Source organism: Scophthalmus maximus, chromosome 3 (assembly GCF_022379125.1).
Source record: "Scophthalmus maximus strain ysfricsl-2021 chromosome 3, ASM2237912v1, whole genome shotgun sequence".
Taxonomy (NCBI): Eukaryota; Metazoa; Chordata; class Actinopteri; order Pleuronectiformes; family Scophthalmidae; genus Scophthalmus; species Scophthalmus maximus.
Window position 1 is genome coordinate 28,478,073 of NC_061517.1, and position 16,654 is coordinate 28,494,726.

Genomic DNA, 16,654 nt, shown 5'->3' on the forward strand with positions numbered 1-16,654 from the left:
ATGTATGACATTTAAAAGTCAACAGATGAAAACATCCACCACAGACCATATTATGATAAAGAAAATCCAAAAAAAAGGTATAACACAGACCCTGATTTACAGTGCAACTTATTTGTATGAATGTTGTTCCAATAAAATACTGACTGCTTCCTACAGATGCTGAAATGTTGGTGGCAAAAAAACTAAAACAAGACTGGGAATGAAGGAGTGATAACTGACCATTTAAAATGAGATTTACAATCATCTGCAGCTCAAGTACTGTAAATATGTGATAGTAACAGGATACTGTTAGTGGTGAAACATAACTATGTAAATTTACACATTGAAGGTAATTTTCTTGAGTTTTTCCTTGTGTATTTCTGCTACTTTATACTTCTACTCCACAACCATTTTTAAGGAACTATTGCACTTTTTACTCCACTTGATTTAATTGATATCTTTAATTACAAGTTACTTGGGGGGGTTCAGATTACTTACATGAAATACAACCAACAACAACATGTGACTATGTTCACCCCTGTGGGGAAGGTAAGCTACCCAGCAGTGTACAAAGTATTAAAAACTAAATAGATGTACACATTAATGCAAATTCCAGTAACACTCCTCATTTGTATTGTTTTCTCTCCCACACAAAATAACAATGTCTGTTAAGGAGTGAACTTTTTACACTGTGATAATTGTTGCGCTTGGCCTCGGGGTAACCTGGGCACAACGTACAGGTTTGACCATGACCATGGAGACAGAAGATGCAGTCCAAACAAAAGATAATTATTTTTAATATGGTGCTAGATTGACTTCAGGGTGAGCGAGGCAAAACAGCAAACACAATGTCTTTCTTTCAATGGAACTAAATTACATATCAAACAAAAGAAAATACAGGATTCTTACCTGCCCCCCTAATATCAAAACAGGAGAAAAAAACAAAATGGCTACTCACCCCTACACTGCCAGGACTGCTCTGTTCAAAAAGGGTTTATCTAGAATATGATCTCTTAAAGGATTGAATCAGAACACCAGATACTTACTGTTGATCATGCAACACAATGCAGATGAATCAGTCTCTTCGTAACCTACAGCGTCCTGCGTTGCCGTGTGATGCATGTGCATTGTTCGCTCTAATCATTTAAATGAGTGACCAGGGGTATTGTATACAGTGGTGCTGAAAGGACCATCACAGACAAAATGTCCGCAGTCACTGATGGTGTGATCAGAGGCGGGGGCCTGTGTGCTGTCTCTGCACTGGTTAAACGAACCCCGTGCAGTGATCCCATCAGGATATAGAGGATTAACTGTGGGAAACAGCTTCTTCCATGTGGGGCCTGCCCCAAAGTCAATGGTGACAGGACATAGATGCTGTAAAATAAGACAATATAGATTTTTCACTGCGGCCACACAAATCCAATTATCACCATCCATCGCTACGACTGGACACTGTGGTCATTGACTATTTCGCCTGATGTGATGGATTCAAGATTGTGTCCACATGATGTACTGATGGTGCCGCTGTGGAGCCTTTGAGTTCAAAGGTAACAGCTGATCATATAAGTACTAGTCTGAGAACCTTGTTTCCAAGTGTTCCAGAGAGATACCAGAGATACACTGGTTGACTGGATTCGATTTAATTATAATGAGTGAGTGTGTTCATCTGAAACCATTTAGAAATTGATGATAGCCCTTCATCTGTTTTTCAAATCAGTGTGCAAAATGTTGATGTTAAACAAGAAGACATGTGTCACCATTAAATAAAATAGGCAATGCATTATTACAGATCTTATGTAAATCAAAAAAAGAGAGCTCCAAGGGTTTGACCCTGAGGTACCCCACACAGTAGCTTAGCTCTGTTAGAGTTTTGCCTGTTTATGGATAGATATTGTTCTCTGTCCTGTAAATAATGATAAAACCATTTTTAAAAAACATCATGAAAATCATATTTTTGTAATTTTGAAATAAGGATGTCATGATCGACAGTGTCAAAGGCTTTTGACAGGTCTAAGATTATGCCGAGAGAACATTTTTTGCTATCTAAATCTTTAAAAATGTTATGGACAAGCTGCAAAAGAGTCTTTTCTGTTCACATTTTTTTACGAAAACCATATTGATGCCTGTACAGTATGTTGCTCCCATCCAAATGTTTTTAAAATTCTTGAATTAACAAATTTTTCAAAAACTCTAGACTGTGTGTATGTACACGTCCCCCCCCCCCACACACACAAACACATTCAATAATCCAGACAGTTGTAGTTTTTATCATTTATTCCAAGAAAAGCTGTCAAACATATTTACAGGGCAAAAAAAAACATGATTGTATTATGCTTTCCAAAACATCCTTTGTACACAACATTTGAAAGAAACCTTTTTTGTACACTGAAAATATACACTATAAGAAAAAGTGGGTAGAAGATATTACACACGGATGTTTCAGAGGGGGCATGGCTTTACAGTGCTTACAGTGAGGCATTGAAGCATTTTGCATAGTGTGAAGCGTTTTTCAAGTGGAATCAATACTAGTTAAGAAAAGCTCAATGAACGTCTCATGAAAAACAGTGGACAGCGAGAGTCAGTCGTGATGATTAAGTTGTAAAGGTCCCCTGTTAGCTAATGCACTATCAACCTGGCAATGGCCAATAGGGTCAGTAGGCATGTCAGATTTTACGCTTTGAGAAACATGAATATTGTTGACACTGCTGAGCAGAGAGAGGTGACATCAGGCGCTGCAGACAAAGCCATTGTAAAGAGCTAGATTTTCCATGTAACTACGCAGAACACCACACAGAGAAGTCAGCCAGAAGCTGGTTCAGGATTAAAGAAATTCAGTCCGAGGTAAAGAACCATTGAGGAGACTTGTGACATGATGTGTCAGAGAGCTGAGGATGAGGTAGGACCACACTGCTGGTCGTTCTTCTAATCTGCGCTGGAAAGAATAAGATGGAGGTTTTCTTGGTCTGGAACATTAAAAAAGCCTTTATATACCTTTTCCCACCACATTAGGGATCCTTTGTTTTTCGGTGAATTCGAACTTTGTCGCTTCAAGTACCATCTAACCCAGTCATGACACACGGGGCTTGATACTTCTGTTGATCCCCGGGATTTACTCGTAGTGATCCACTTGCACGATTGAGAGCGAAACCAGCCCTGATATGCAACAATAGTGAGCTCCAACGAACCACCGCCTGAAAGTATTCTACACAACTGCATGCCACTGCAAAAGGGTCTGAATCAGTTCAATAAAGAAGGGAGGAGGGAAGGGACAGTGAGGATGGGTGACCCCGGGCTGCTTTTGGGGATTATTTCCAGATGGCAAATCTTCCAATTTCCTGTGAGAGTCCTCAAATCACATACACAAAAGAAAAGAGGAAAAGGATTAAACCACAGATGGCTCAATACTGCTCAGGTGTCACACTGTTCCCATCAAATGACCCGTTATCCATATCACAACGATCAGAAGGCTTCAAACTCAAAAGGAAGCATAAAGAACAAACGCTCCACATCTCGTGGTGACATGATATTTCAACGTGTCCAGTGTTATTTCTAAAACGACCATAACAGAAGTTAGTCCAACAAATAATCGCGATTGTTTCTTGGTCAGAGGTTATTTGAGCAAATGCGTTAATACTAAGCTCTGCAGTGACGATTGACACAATTTTTGTCCAACTCGCGTTCTTTGGATTTAACAGAAACGAATGCCCCATAAAACCCGTCTGATTCCCTGCTGGACATTGTTTGGTTAATATTTCACAGTACTGATTGGAGCTGATACAGGCCTGCTGCTTCGAACACATGAATCCCATTGTTCCCCTTTCAAAACAACACAATGACCATTAATAATCACATTTATTCTGCCTCGGGAGTGTGGCACAGATTCGTGAGACGTCTTTGTGACCCTTCTTTTTACGCGAGCGGACGTGACACTACAACCACATTTTTGACAACGGCATTCCAGTTAAAGTTTTCTGATATTCGGCATGGTTGCGCTCAAGTTTTTTGGGGTGGAGGAGGGACACCAAATGATCACATTCTGACTTGACATTATTGCTGCCTGGGACATTGTTTAAAAAGTATGACATCATTGAATGCAAAAAGAGTTCATTGGTCCTGTGCATTTCGTCAGGCAGGAAACCTGCGTGATACAAAAGAAGTTCCAGACTCATTCGTCATTTTATTTAAAAAATTCCAATCGCACTTGGTGTGAATCACGTTTAAGGCACGGAGATGGAGGCCATGAATCATATCTAGTCGAATGAGGGCTCGCCCACGCTTCGACTTCAGAACACAGACACAATCCAGTCGGGTCATCTGTGCCACAGCTCAGTACATTGCTAATGTTCGGGAGGAGCAGGCCTATACTGGGGCTGTGGGGGGCAAACTTCAACACATGTCATCAACCTGGCTGTCACATCCATCCAGGTCTCAGCGACATCCTCCTCCAGTTAATCCTCCTCGGCTCCATGCAGCAGTGACTGGACAGGGGCACTGCTGCTGGGGGAGAACACTGCCGGGGATCTGATTCACATCCTGCTCCTGTCGCGGACTTGTGGAACCAGCAGCCCCGTCCATCACTTCCAAATTCAAATTACGATTGTAGATTCTTTTCACAGTTCAGTTTGTCAGAGTCCCTTTTTCCATCGGAGTCCGCGTCCGCGTAGTAAACAAAGCTGCAGAGACACAAAGTATGGACATGTCAGCATGGAGCAACAAGGAAACAATACTTTTATGACAAATGCTTTTCCTGTCATCGTGAAGGAAATAAAACACTCTTGTTATACAGGCAGATATCTGTAAAATGCATCTAAATCTCTCAAGTTGGGACATTTTCTACAGACAACAGGACGCTCACTCAAAAGGACAGTATGTGTAGAAGCATTTTAAACTCTTTATATTTCTATCGATATGTCACTTCTCAGTCATTGGGACTGGATGAATATTTAACATGTTTTATTTTGTGTGTAACTTCTCTGTTTTATCATCGTTCTCTTGTTTTGATAGTTCCTCTTTTTAAAATCATTTTGTTTCTTTCTCTTAAGCACTTTGTAAGTTTGTTAAAAACAGAGCTATACAACTAAAGTTTAATGTTATTATTGATTATTATCATAATAATTATAATTATTTTTTAAAAATATTGCCCAAACAGAGATAAGATAAGTCTTCTACACTGCATTATAAGAAAAAGTCCAACAGGCCAATGTAGGTTATGGACACACTTGTAAGATAGACGAGTCTTTTTGGAGCAAAAAATAAAAACTAAGTTGTAATAAACTGTAATCTTCCTTCAGGACAAAATGTAGCAAAGTAAATGAAAACATCTACACTTATAGTTTATCAAGCCATCAGCCACAACAGGTAACTGGTTTTAATGTTATGGCTGATTTTTGAATTAGTAGAAATTCATATTGGTCTGTAATTTTAATAGTAGTTTTTGATATTGTTCATCTTAATGCATTACGTGCATCTCTTATGAATCCAACCATGATTAGAGCTATGCTCTTGTGCTCAGGCCCCTCGAAGGACCTTCAAACCCCAACAACGTCCCCACGGCTCAACTTCATCATCAGAAACAAACAACACGACACCATCACAGGCGGTGGCGCTTCAACAACGTCACTGGCTGCTCAACAATGGTCAAGTCCCTGGTGGTGTCACGGTGGTTTTACAACTACCTGCGGTCAAAGGACCACACCACCTGAAAGCCCAGTGTGTTCATGCAGATGTGGCCAGGCTCAGTTCAGTGCCTTTGCTCTAATAATAGCCCAGCCCCTGACGTGCCACGGCTTGGCCTCAAAGCAGTTTGTTCCTCTTCTCGCGGGGTTGCATAACCTGGCAGCACGTGGCAGGAACGCAAATGGGTCGGCTTAGCGGGGAGCACGCACACTGGAGATGTTGAATGACGGATCGTTCCGGATTCAAGATGAACTTTGTTGTCATGCAGAAAGTGACATTTGTCATGGACTTGCTGCAGCCGTGAAAAGACAACACTTTATGCATAGACTCAACAGATGTGTATAGAAATATACACTACAGTGCAATGCTTACACAAAAGTGAATTTAGTGGCCCAGCCTGGCCTTCTCTGCCACTGTTTAAAAGTTGTATTGACAAAAGGAAGTTTAAAAACCGATTTAAACATCTATGAGGCAGTAGCTTGTATTCACTCAGTTACTATCATTGTGGCCTGCCTTGGGGGACTCTGTTCGTAAACACACTGCAAGGATGTGCACTGTTTTGTCCTCATGATATGCTGAATGGAAAGTGCCTATGTCACCACTGAGGAGGAATACAGATTACTACTCACAGTGTGAAAATGTTAATCCACAGGATTGATTATTTTAAAGGTTCTTCTGTAACTGTGTTGCCACCGCTTTGCTGTTGGGCCGTATATTGTCTTGTCAAACGCCAGGCACCAACAACCTGTTTTTGGCTCAGGGGTTGACAGAGGCTTATTTAGCCTCTTCTGCTCACCTCTAAGCTTTGGACAAGCATAAGAATTACATTCCTGTTTTCCTGGTCAAAAATGTGCTCTTTAAAACCCCAGTTTTGTGGAGCTCACAGTGCTCCAAGGCGTCCGCCTGAACCCAGCTGGCGTGGCCGTGTGCGAACATTCTCAACTCTCCGACCTGAGGCGCACTTTTATTGGGCATGCCTCTCATACCTGAGTTGGGCAACACAACTCCACACTCTGACTGTGAGCCACATACAAACGTTTGTTTCCCTTTCAATCGGAGGTGGATCCAAATGACAGTTCTCACTACGTGTTTACATGATCAATTATAAAAATAAGAATGACACTCAGTAAAGCACACGCCTCCGCCAAGGCCCAACAGTCCCCACATGAGACCATATTGAAATCTGCTAGATCCAAATTGCACACATATCAGTCCCCTGTGAAATCGCTCAAAAAGTCCTGTCTCGCAATGTTAAAGAGAGTGAAAAATTCCTGGACCCGCCCATGCCAAAATGTAATGGGTTCTTTCTTGGCCTATGTCCATAGGTCCCATCATTCTACCAACTTTCCTGCTGACAAACAAACAAACAACAACAAAAAAAGAGGGGGTGCAAACACAACCTTGTTTTTGGAGGTAATAAGTTACTAGAGAGAATTTATTTCAACTGGGGGACGTTGATTCAGGTCTCCACCCTGTTGACACCGAACCCCAGTCAGCTCCGTCAATCCCCTTCAAGGGGACGGTAACGTCCATTTCATCTACACCGCACGACACAACACTGCCTGACATCTGACTGACGTCCCACTGAACAAAAGGCAATGAAGCCGTCGTATTCTAGAAGGGTTACACTCAAATCAAATGTGGTAGAAATGCTTTCAGGTTTCAAGTTTTCAGGGTCTTTATGAAAAGAGAAGCATGCAGGAATGTGCACGTTCCGTTGGTTGATTCAGATTAGTGTTGTTAGTGGAGTTTGTGTCTGGTAAAACTAACACGCTGCCTCATATAAACATCCGAAACCCCCCCTGTGGGCAGACCCTCGGTGACATCGGCGTATCTCTTTTCTCCCTACTGCTCTGTTAAAGGTGTTACTGCTACATGAATAAACTTAACAAAAGGAAACGAGGTGAAGGTCGAAACCCAGCGAGTACTGGACAAACTTGGACATCCTCCCAGCCATTTGTTGTTGCATAATCTAAAAGCAGACAGACAGCAAAGACCAGTTTCTTCGGGGGAAGCGGTTGAGGCTGGTTTCTTGTGATCCTTGGAAACTGTGGCAGCTCTCTATGTTTACGAGAGGGAAAACAGGCCTTTCTTTTTTTTTGAAGAGCTCAGGGTGGTGTTGTGGGTGTGCAAGGCAACACATTCCACATGGCAGGCATTCACCAAAATTGTTTATTATGAACGTTTAGTTGCAGGGCCTTTCCCTTGAAGTCAAACTGACAAATAATTTCCAGCAAAGACAGGGTTGGACAAAGGGCAATATAATGGCCACCTTAGATAACCAGTGGGCAAATTGATCAATGCAACAAGAGTTGGGATGACATTCGGTCAATGGGTGTCTTATGCTTTCTATTTAAACAGAGCTGCCATTAAAAGAGATATGTCCATCTGTCCTGATCAGTAGAATAACAGCTGTCTGATTGATCCTTATAATAATTTTTTTTTATATGTCAACAGACCTTTGTTGGGAACACGGGGTACAAATACAACAAAACCAGATGAAAATGCAAAACAAGCATTAGAATGAATGTCATAAAATGAGAGTAGGACCACCACGACTACTATTGTCACTTCATTTTGTTAATCATTTCTTCAAATACTTAAATAACTGCTTGGTCAAATCTGGTCCTGACCAACCCATCACAAGTAGATCCTCAGAGTTTCTCCAGAGTTTCAAAAACAATAGCTCACATTGGTCAGAAGTTTGTTTCCCCTTGTTTAACCATCTGCAGCCCTCAGGTAATCCTGCCATCTTGAAGTTCTTATGCTCTTTATTTTGTCACGGGTCAGTGCGTGCCGTCGACAGCAGCGGCGACGCAGCAAATCCAAAAATCTCAGCTCTCTTCAACCGACTCTGACCACGCCTCTTATCATTTATTATTTACCGGTCAAAGTGAACCCGCTCAGCTTTGTTATGGAGCCATCATACAATGTGAACTGTCAGCAGTGAAAACACGGTACCAGAATATGACCACGTCCAGCAACTGCAGCGGGTTGCGCAGACTGTGAGGAGATTAACACAGTGTAAAGAGCTTACGAGCCATTAGACCCAACACAGCCACCATGAATGGGAACAGCGGACTGGCAAAAATGTGGATCAATGTTATCCCAGAGCCCTGTGGGATCCAGGGTTTCCATGACTGCACATGATGCTGGAAGGTGCATTTGGGGTTTTTATGTGTCATAGAAAATAAAAAGAAAGGGATCAGACTACTGAACCTGCTTGGTATCTTCACTCAGACTTCTCCTCTTACTCTACATAAAGAAGTGCTTCACTTGTGTAAGAACTTGTTTTTGCAGTTGTTGCCCTGAACCCTGAGGGCCCTGAGGAAATATTTACAGGCTTTACAGCCAATGAATGTGTGCCTTAACAACCAGGTTGCACAAGAAGAGCAACGTGCTCATCACACCCACTCCCAAAATCCCATAAAAAGGTGGCCATTTCTCAGCCCTCCAATTATACCCCCTCTCTGGCTGAGCCAGTACAAATACAGAACACACTGTACTCTGCCTTCAAACTGCCGTCCAAACAACCTCACTTCCTTCGGAGGAGCCAGATCAGCATTTTCCCCCAGACCCTACAGCCTTTGTTTAAAATGCACACCGCTTTGGGATAATGACGAAGATGGAAGACGTATATGCAAACAGAAAAACACCAAACCTTGCTTGAAGGCAACAGCATAGTCATTACGGTACAGGGGGCATTCATGAGTGCTGCCTGGAAATGCCCCAACTTGTAAAAAAGTCGGATCAGACCGTCACTGGAATCAACAAAGATTCCTAAAATAAAGAGTTTTCATGCGGAGAGGGCCAGAGCTTACAGTGCGCTGGCCTGGTTTAGAGTGAGGCGGCACGCGGCTGGCAGGCAGCGAGAGGACATAATGTTCCCGACGCAAGCCTCCATAAGCCCTGAACCAGGAGCAGCACTCTCATTGTCCAGCACAACAGAAGAGCGAGGGAGGGAGGAGGGGTGAGATGGGGAGATGACACTCAAAACAGAGATACACTTGGTTATGTTGCTGCCAAAATGTCCTTAAATATAACGTATGTGCCTAAAGACAGAATCAAATTGTATTTATGTTGGGTTTTTTTAAACTGCTGTTACAATGATGTCATCAACTCCGCCGTTGGTTGGTTTGTTTGTTGCAGGATTATGCAAAACACAACTGAATGGAATTCCACAAAACTTGGAAGGATTGGACATGGACATGGATACCCATAAAATTTTGGCACAGATCCAGACAAAGGGGCGGATCGGGTAATTGGTCATCACTTTCTTTAACATTGCAAGATAGGGGGATTTTTAAAATTTTCACAGGTTTCTCAGGGAATAATTCATGGATCTTCAGGCATCCATATGCATATGTGACCAATATTGTTTACACCGGTGCGCCTAACATTTAGCTTGTCTGTCTGTGTGTGTAGCGTTATGTTTTTTCCCCACCAGCATAGAGCCACGAAGAATACCAAGGTCTGAGCCAATCAGAGGAAGAGAAGGATACTTTGTCTCTGATTGACACTGACCCTGATATTCTTCTTCGCTGAATGTTGCTGGGAAAAATAAATCAGGCATAGTTAGGGTTGGTCAAAGAAAGCCGGTATTAAACAGGCCCCGGGGCTAAATTATGATAAGATCCGACGTTATCAGTGCTGCGGCGCCAGCTCCCACTGCCCTTCACATACGCAGACCTAGTGCCCCGTGTGGCGGTGGCGCAGAGAGTGAACCAGTCGAAGTCTGGTTGTACTTCGCCAAAATCGATGGAGACAACACTCGTTGCCACACTTACAGTACAGTACGAGAAACAAAATTTGTCCATTCTACTTTTTAAAAAAAGTATATACGTGTATATAGGAACTGTCACAAAAGGGTAAAATAGGTGTATTATTGTGCTGCCATAAGGCGCAGTGAAAAATGCTTAAAAAGATTTTAAAAATGGCGCAGTCCCCTCGCACTCGCCTCATGATTGGTTATTGGTCACTACTAGACTACCAGCAGTGAAGGCAACACGATGTAAACACTTACATATTAGTATGGTGATCTATCGTGTGTGCATGAATCAATAATAAAAATAATCAAGGTCACACTGACAGGATCAAATCCCACAGACTCCCAGAGACCATATCAGCCCCATATATGTCCCAGCAGAAACGTCTCTGTTTCTCTGTAGCTGTTAAATCTCCTCAGTGATCCGAGCACGTCACGGTGACGCCGTCGGCCGTCCCATCAGTTAACCAGCTCCCGACATAAAAACACACGCAGCAGAAACAACTGCCCTCCCTCTCTCTCTTCGTTTACAGGCACTAGTCCCTCTCTCACTGAGCCAGTGCAGGGCCGAGGGCCGAGGGCCGAGGGCCGAGGGCCGAGGGCCTGTTGCGTAAGAGGCTCTTCCACCATGCCACAAGAGAACGGGGCCAATCTGCAGCAGCGGAATTACACGCAGAGGCATCTTCAGAGTCCACCGTCGCTGACAGCTGAGAGCAGAGAGGTGTTACGTCACAGTGTGTGTGTGTGTGTGTGTGTGTGTGTCTATGGGTAGGGGCTTACAATGAGGGGATGACAATGAATGGCTGTGGGATTGTACAGTTAATTGTCAAACAATCGCTGGGATTAGTCCTCGTCAATGGCGGGTTCAGGTTCAAACAAGCAGAGGGAGGGTCCGGGTCACTGAGCATCCACTCGGTGACTGGTGACGTTCTACAAGGACTTTTCCGCTCTAAATAGCAAACTGAGACAATTCACATCTTGAAAGGGACAGTTTCGGTACACTGCAGGAGAAGTGACTTCCTACTGAGGGTGCATGTTTGTTTTGGGGGAGGGGGTGGCAGATATTATTTCTAAAATATTCACTCAAAACTAGTACTGTCGTTGAGGATATGTCAGGATTAAGTAAAGGTTCTGATTATTTTTCCAGAGTCTCAGCTGACTTACTAACTGAACATTTAAAAAACTCCACTCCTATCATTTATTCATGTAGGGTAAAACATGTGTTGACAGTCAAACCTATTCCCTTCATTCTGAAAGAAGAAGCAGCAACAATGCTGACGGTCATTTCTCACAATCCACAGTGGTGGGAATAACAAGGCCATCATATTATGACCACTGACAGGTGAAGGGGATAACACCTGTTCAGCAGTTGTATGTAGTTGTATGTTACCTTATGGAGATGGTGATCAGCGATGTCATTTTACAGAGTTTGGAGGAAAACGTTAGCGAAAGTCAGAGTCCCACTGTTGCAGAGGGGACCAGCGAAAAACGTCTTTCTCGTCTGATTTTAAAAAATGCTGACCTAATTTGTCATGATGTTCTCTGGTGGAAAATAAACCAGTTATGCATGTTCACAGCCAGTGGAAGGACGTAAATATCACAGGACGAGGGGGGCTCGTGCAACAGTCAGCAATGTGTTGGAACAGAAGTTTTTAATGAGAGATGTGATCCACTGCCAGCAGTGAATATGAATCAGATGAAGCATGTGTCCTGTAGAAAATGTGTCCAGAAAAACAAAAAAGAAATTCACTGCAAGTGCATCTCTGAGAAAACAAAACAGAAAAGATTTCTGTCACTCACACACACACCCTCACCGTGGTTTTTTAAAGCCCCAGCCGCCCAGGAACATTATGCGTTACATAATAATACGTTAATACGTTTTTGAACATCTTGCATAAGCTGTTAAATCTCAGCAACACATTGCACAATTTGTCATGTCGCACATTCTGTATAGTTTTACTTTTCATATATTACATTTGTTATTGCTCCTCTGCTTTTTACGTTGATTTGGTTTGAATTAATTTTCCTTATCATCCCCTTATTTTTTTCTTATTATTGTGTTTTTTGGCTGTTTGCTATGCACCAATCACCAAAGCCAATTCCTTATGTGGAGAACCTACTTGACACGATTCTGATTTAAATTCACTTAAGGACGATTCCCAAACACCTTGTCCAATCTATTGACATCCATTATCTTGTTAACCCTAACAGCGGCTCTGGCTTGTGTCCTGACGTCAGTGCTCGGCAGGAGATACGTTCCCTGTCATTAATCCTGATTCCATGACAGCGCTGTGGGAGGCCGACATGTTATCTGATGTCCTGTCAGCCACTTGTGTCTCCAATGGCTCAGTAGATCACCAAATTCAATTTCCTGCCTATTAAAGTGGTTTATGTTTTGTTACTCCTGGAATCTCTCACCTGACACTGAAAGTTATTAGAAATGTATTCTCTTTTCATTGTAAAGCAGAGCAGTGAACATACCTTTCTAAGATGTACACCCCACCAACTCGTGACTTCACACAAGGGGTGACCAACACATGCTGATGTTTCAGATGGATAAGATGAGATAATGGTGTCAACTAAAGATTGTGAGTGTCCCGCCCAAGTCACCAAAGGCCAGTGTTCTATTGAAGCCACTGGTGGTGAGTCCTATGTCACAGGAGGAGCCTGCAGGTTTTACTTCCCACTACTTAGTCCGTGAAATTACCTGTTGTATGGTTTAGCTGTATTTGGAAAAAAAAAATAAGAAAACAGTATCACTAGTAAGTTATCATGGAAGTCACGCCTACCTGGAAAGGAGAGAGCTCCCTTTGTTGACAGGTCAGGGTAAAGAAATAAGGAGAGGTTTTGGAAAGGTGGGGGCCGCCATCATGCCGCACACGTGACTTGGTCCATCCGCACCTCCAGCTGGAATGCGTCCGGCCTGTCCTGAGGGTTGACCGAGAGCATGTCTTGGAGGAGTTTTTTCACACCCTCGGACATGGAGCTCCTGGCCCTCTGGGGGATGTGGAGAACCATCTTGGGGTTCTCCAACAGAGCCTCCCCGACAGGTACAATCTCGGTGCCTTGCCGTATATAGGTGCCCAGCAGTTCGCGCTTGGACTCCGAGTCGATGAAGGTGATTCGCTCGACCATTGCCCAGATGATGATGCCCAGGGCGAAGATATCGGCCTTGGCTGTGTAGTGGCCCTCCCACACCTCCGGGGCCATGTAGAAGTCTGAGCCACAAGCCGATGACAGCCAGAACTTGTTTATGTTGATGATGTTGTTGTTCTGGTTGCTGCCTCTGCCACCTGCCGCTGCTGCGGGGTGCTCGTCGCTGCTCTTGGAGTTTAGGCCAGCACAAACTTTGCTGAGTCCAAAGTCGGCAACTTTGAGAACAGGTAAACCTGACTTCTGTGAGATGAGAATGTTGTCCGGCTTCAGGTCGCGATGGACTATGTTGTTCTTGTGCAGGAAAGCCACGGCACTCGTCAACTGGCGCATGAAGCTCCTGTTGGTCTGGGGGTCGGGCCGGCGGGACAAAATATACTGGTTGAGGTCTCCGCCCTCGCAGAACTCCATGACGAACCAGAGATAGCACGGCTCCTCCGGGTAACCCAGGATGCGCTCTCCTGCAGCGTGCAGATTGGACAGGGACAGACATGACCTGATTAGTGAGATAACAGCTTTCAAACACACACACACCCCACACACAAACACCACAACAATGTATCCTTTACATTCAACAGGCTGGTTCGCGTTAATCTCTCCCTCTGTCGATCAGACCGCGGCTGTACTACAGGCAAACAACAGTCTGCATGAAAGTTTTCATTCGTGGGAATAAAACTTCTAAGGTACTATTGGTTCGAAACGCAGCTTAAGTTTCAGGGGACGTGGCCCCCCAATAAAAAGAAAGTTTTTTGCACAGGTTCATGTACAGACATTTGTTGTTGTATATGTTGATACTAACATATTGTATCTGAAATAATCAGTCTCTGATAGACAATAATATTTTTACAAAGTCCACCACCTAAACAGACGTGTTCAATAAAATACCAATCCCAAAGTCTTTGATTGAAAATGCGGGCACTTCCTGATTTCACTGTCTCTTCTGCCGTAACTCTTTCACAATGTCCAAACAGCGCTGCTCCCCCACCCGACCTCTGTGGACGACTACTGGGGGCTGTGTTGTACTCAGGCTGCTGACTACTTGGCTTTACACTTACACAAAAACAGGTTCTGTGGACTGAAAGAAAGATACAAGTGGGCATACGGGAAAAACAGCAAGTCCTTTGCAATCCATTCATCCGAAATCCTGAACAACGGCACTTGATGAATAGATGTCAGCCCGAGATGAATATTTGATTTCAAGAGCCTGAACGGTGACACTTACGTAACAGCCAGGCTATTATGAGAAAACAAGCAAACGCTGGAAATTGGTTCATTTATAAACGTGCTATTTTTTCTTTTAACATAACAGGTTGGTTGGCACATGTGAGTCAAAACTGAATAGATTGACCAGTCGGTCTGAATGTGTCTCAGGCCAGCCGATCAATAACAAAGGACTGGAAAAGTAGGTCAAACTGCAGCAGTGACACAAACAGATGTAGCTGTCGTGTGACAACGTATGCCATCACCATGGCTCATCTTAAACTGTGATGTCCTCGTTGCGGTGTGTGGAATTCCAGTCGACGTGCAACGGGTTACCGTGTTATCCAAGTGAGTACACTGTGTTCTCTCGTGAGCCCAGGCCTGCACAGTGTGCGCCCTTGTGCCAGCTATAGGACGCCTCACTGCACGTTACACACGTACACGGTGCATGATTTAATGGCGTTCCTTAGTTTGTCGAAGAACAGATATGGCAACCGCACACAGTATCATTGTTCATCAGAACATTGGTGCAAAGAAAATGACAAAAGGTCATTGATATGTCTGGAAATAACTGTGACGTGCACATTTGTGTTTGTTGTTGTTGCTGTTGTTGTTGTTTTTAGATGGGTATTTAATAAGTGGCCCTGGGCAACAGACTGACAGGGAACATGATACTGAATAACTAAAACAAAGCTCCTCAGTTAGTGATCTTGTATTAAATACAAGAAATCCCAAAGTTTGCATTTGCGTCTGGAGCTGGCAGAACACGGTCCCCTGTACCTTTGAGGGACGTCTCCACCAGCCGCAGGTACTGCTTGGACCTCTTGTTCCCGTGGCTCATCTTCTGCGCCAGGCCGTTCCGCTGCAGGACGCACTCCTCCAGCTGCACCACGTTCTGGTGGCGGTTCTCCAGGCTCGTCAGGGCCCAGAACTCGGCCAGCGCCAGCTCCACGTTCTCCGGGGCGTCGCACTGGAGCCGCTTGACCGCCACCCTGGCGCCCGTCCTCCGGGCCACGGCCTCGTACACCACCCCGTAGCTGCCGCGGCCCACCTCCCGCAGCAGACTGTACCGGGGGGCCGCCGCCGCCGCCGCCGCGCCGGGCTCCGGCCGCTCGTTGCGCAGGAAGCTGATGGAGAAGCAGCCCTCCTCCTCCTCCTCCTCCTCCTCCTCCATGGGCTCGGTGTGGTTGTTGTCCTCCACCGTGAGGGAGCGGAGGACCTTCCCGGCCCCCCGCCTCATCCTCCCGGCCACACTCCGCCTGCAGGCCCGCGCACCGCCGCTTACCTTTCTCCTTTTCTTCCCGTCGCAAAAATCCATAACTTCTTTTTTGTTGAGAGTAGGCATGAAGGGCGGCCGTGTTTCTCTGTCATCACTCTGACTCTGGACGAATGACGTCTCGTGCTGCCCGTCGTCCGGAGGGGTCCTCTGTGGAGCGGAGAGGGGACCGGAGGCTGGGACGACGACCTGTTCTCCGGCTTCTCAAACAAAATGTTCCAGCTGCCGAGCACAGGCAGTGAAGAGGGGGCGGGGCCTCGGCCGCAGGCGGCCCGGCGCGCCGATTGGCGGAGGGAGAGAGCGAATGGCTGGGCCCGCTGGTCCCGTGGACGAGGGGTGGCGCGCGCGCGACGTCTGTTGCTATGTTTTTTCAAACACCGGAACCGGCAGTGGGCCGACAGGAAGGACGGGGACGTGACCGGCGCGGGTGGTGGAGCCGAGGCAGAGTCAACCGGTACCGGGGGCTCCGTCCGTCCACACGGAGCCCTTCCGTGGCAGCGCGGGGCCAAGGCATGTGTACACAGGCATGTACATAATAATACTATTATTATTATTATTATTATTATTATTATTATTATTATTATTATTATTATTATTAATAATAA

The 16,654-nt window shown here is 44.8% G+C and overlaps 1 protein-coding gene across 1 annotated transcript; it reads right to left on the reverse strand.

Moving 5' to 3' along the window:
- Positions 1-2,240: 2,240 nt before the first annotated feature.
- stk35 (serine/threonine kinase 35) lies at positions 2,241-16,269 on the reverse strand. Its single transcript, XM_035645605.2, has 3 exons — positions 15,554-16,269; positions 13,210-14,034; positions 2,241-4,652 (listed from the first exon to the last, which is right to left on the reverse strand). Exons 1-2 carry the CDS (start codon positions 16,116-16,118, stop codon positions 13,289-13,291), a joined length of 1,311 nt encoding a protein of 436 aa, XP_035501498.2. The 5' UTR covers positions 16,119-16,269; the 3' UTR covers positions 2,241-4,652; positions 13,210-13,288.
- Positions 16,270-16,654: the final 385 nt, after the last annotated feature.

What these genes read in the sequence shown, in the direction of transcription:
- stk35 (XM_035645605.2), bottom strand. Translation starts at nt 16,118, where the DNA reads ATGCCTACTCTCAACAAAAAAGAAGTTATGGATTTTTGCGACGGGAAG. An exon ending in GGTGGAGACGTCCCTCAAAG is followed by an intron (nt 14,035 to 15,553) that starts GTACAGGGGACC and finishes TGCACGCTGCAG; the next exon opens with GAGAGCGCATCCTGGGTTAC.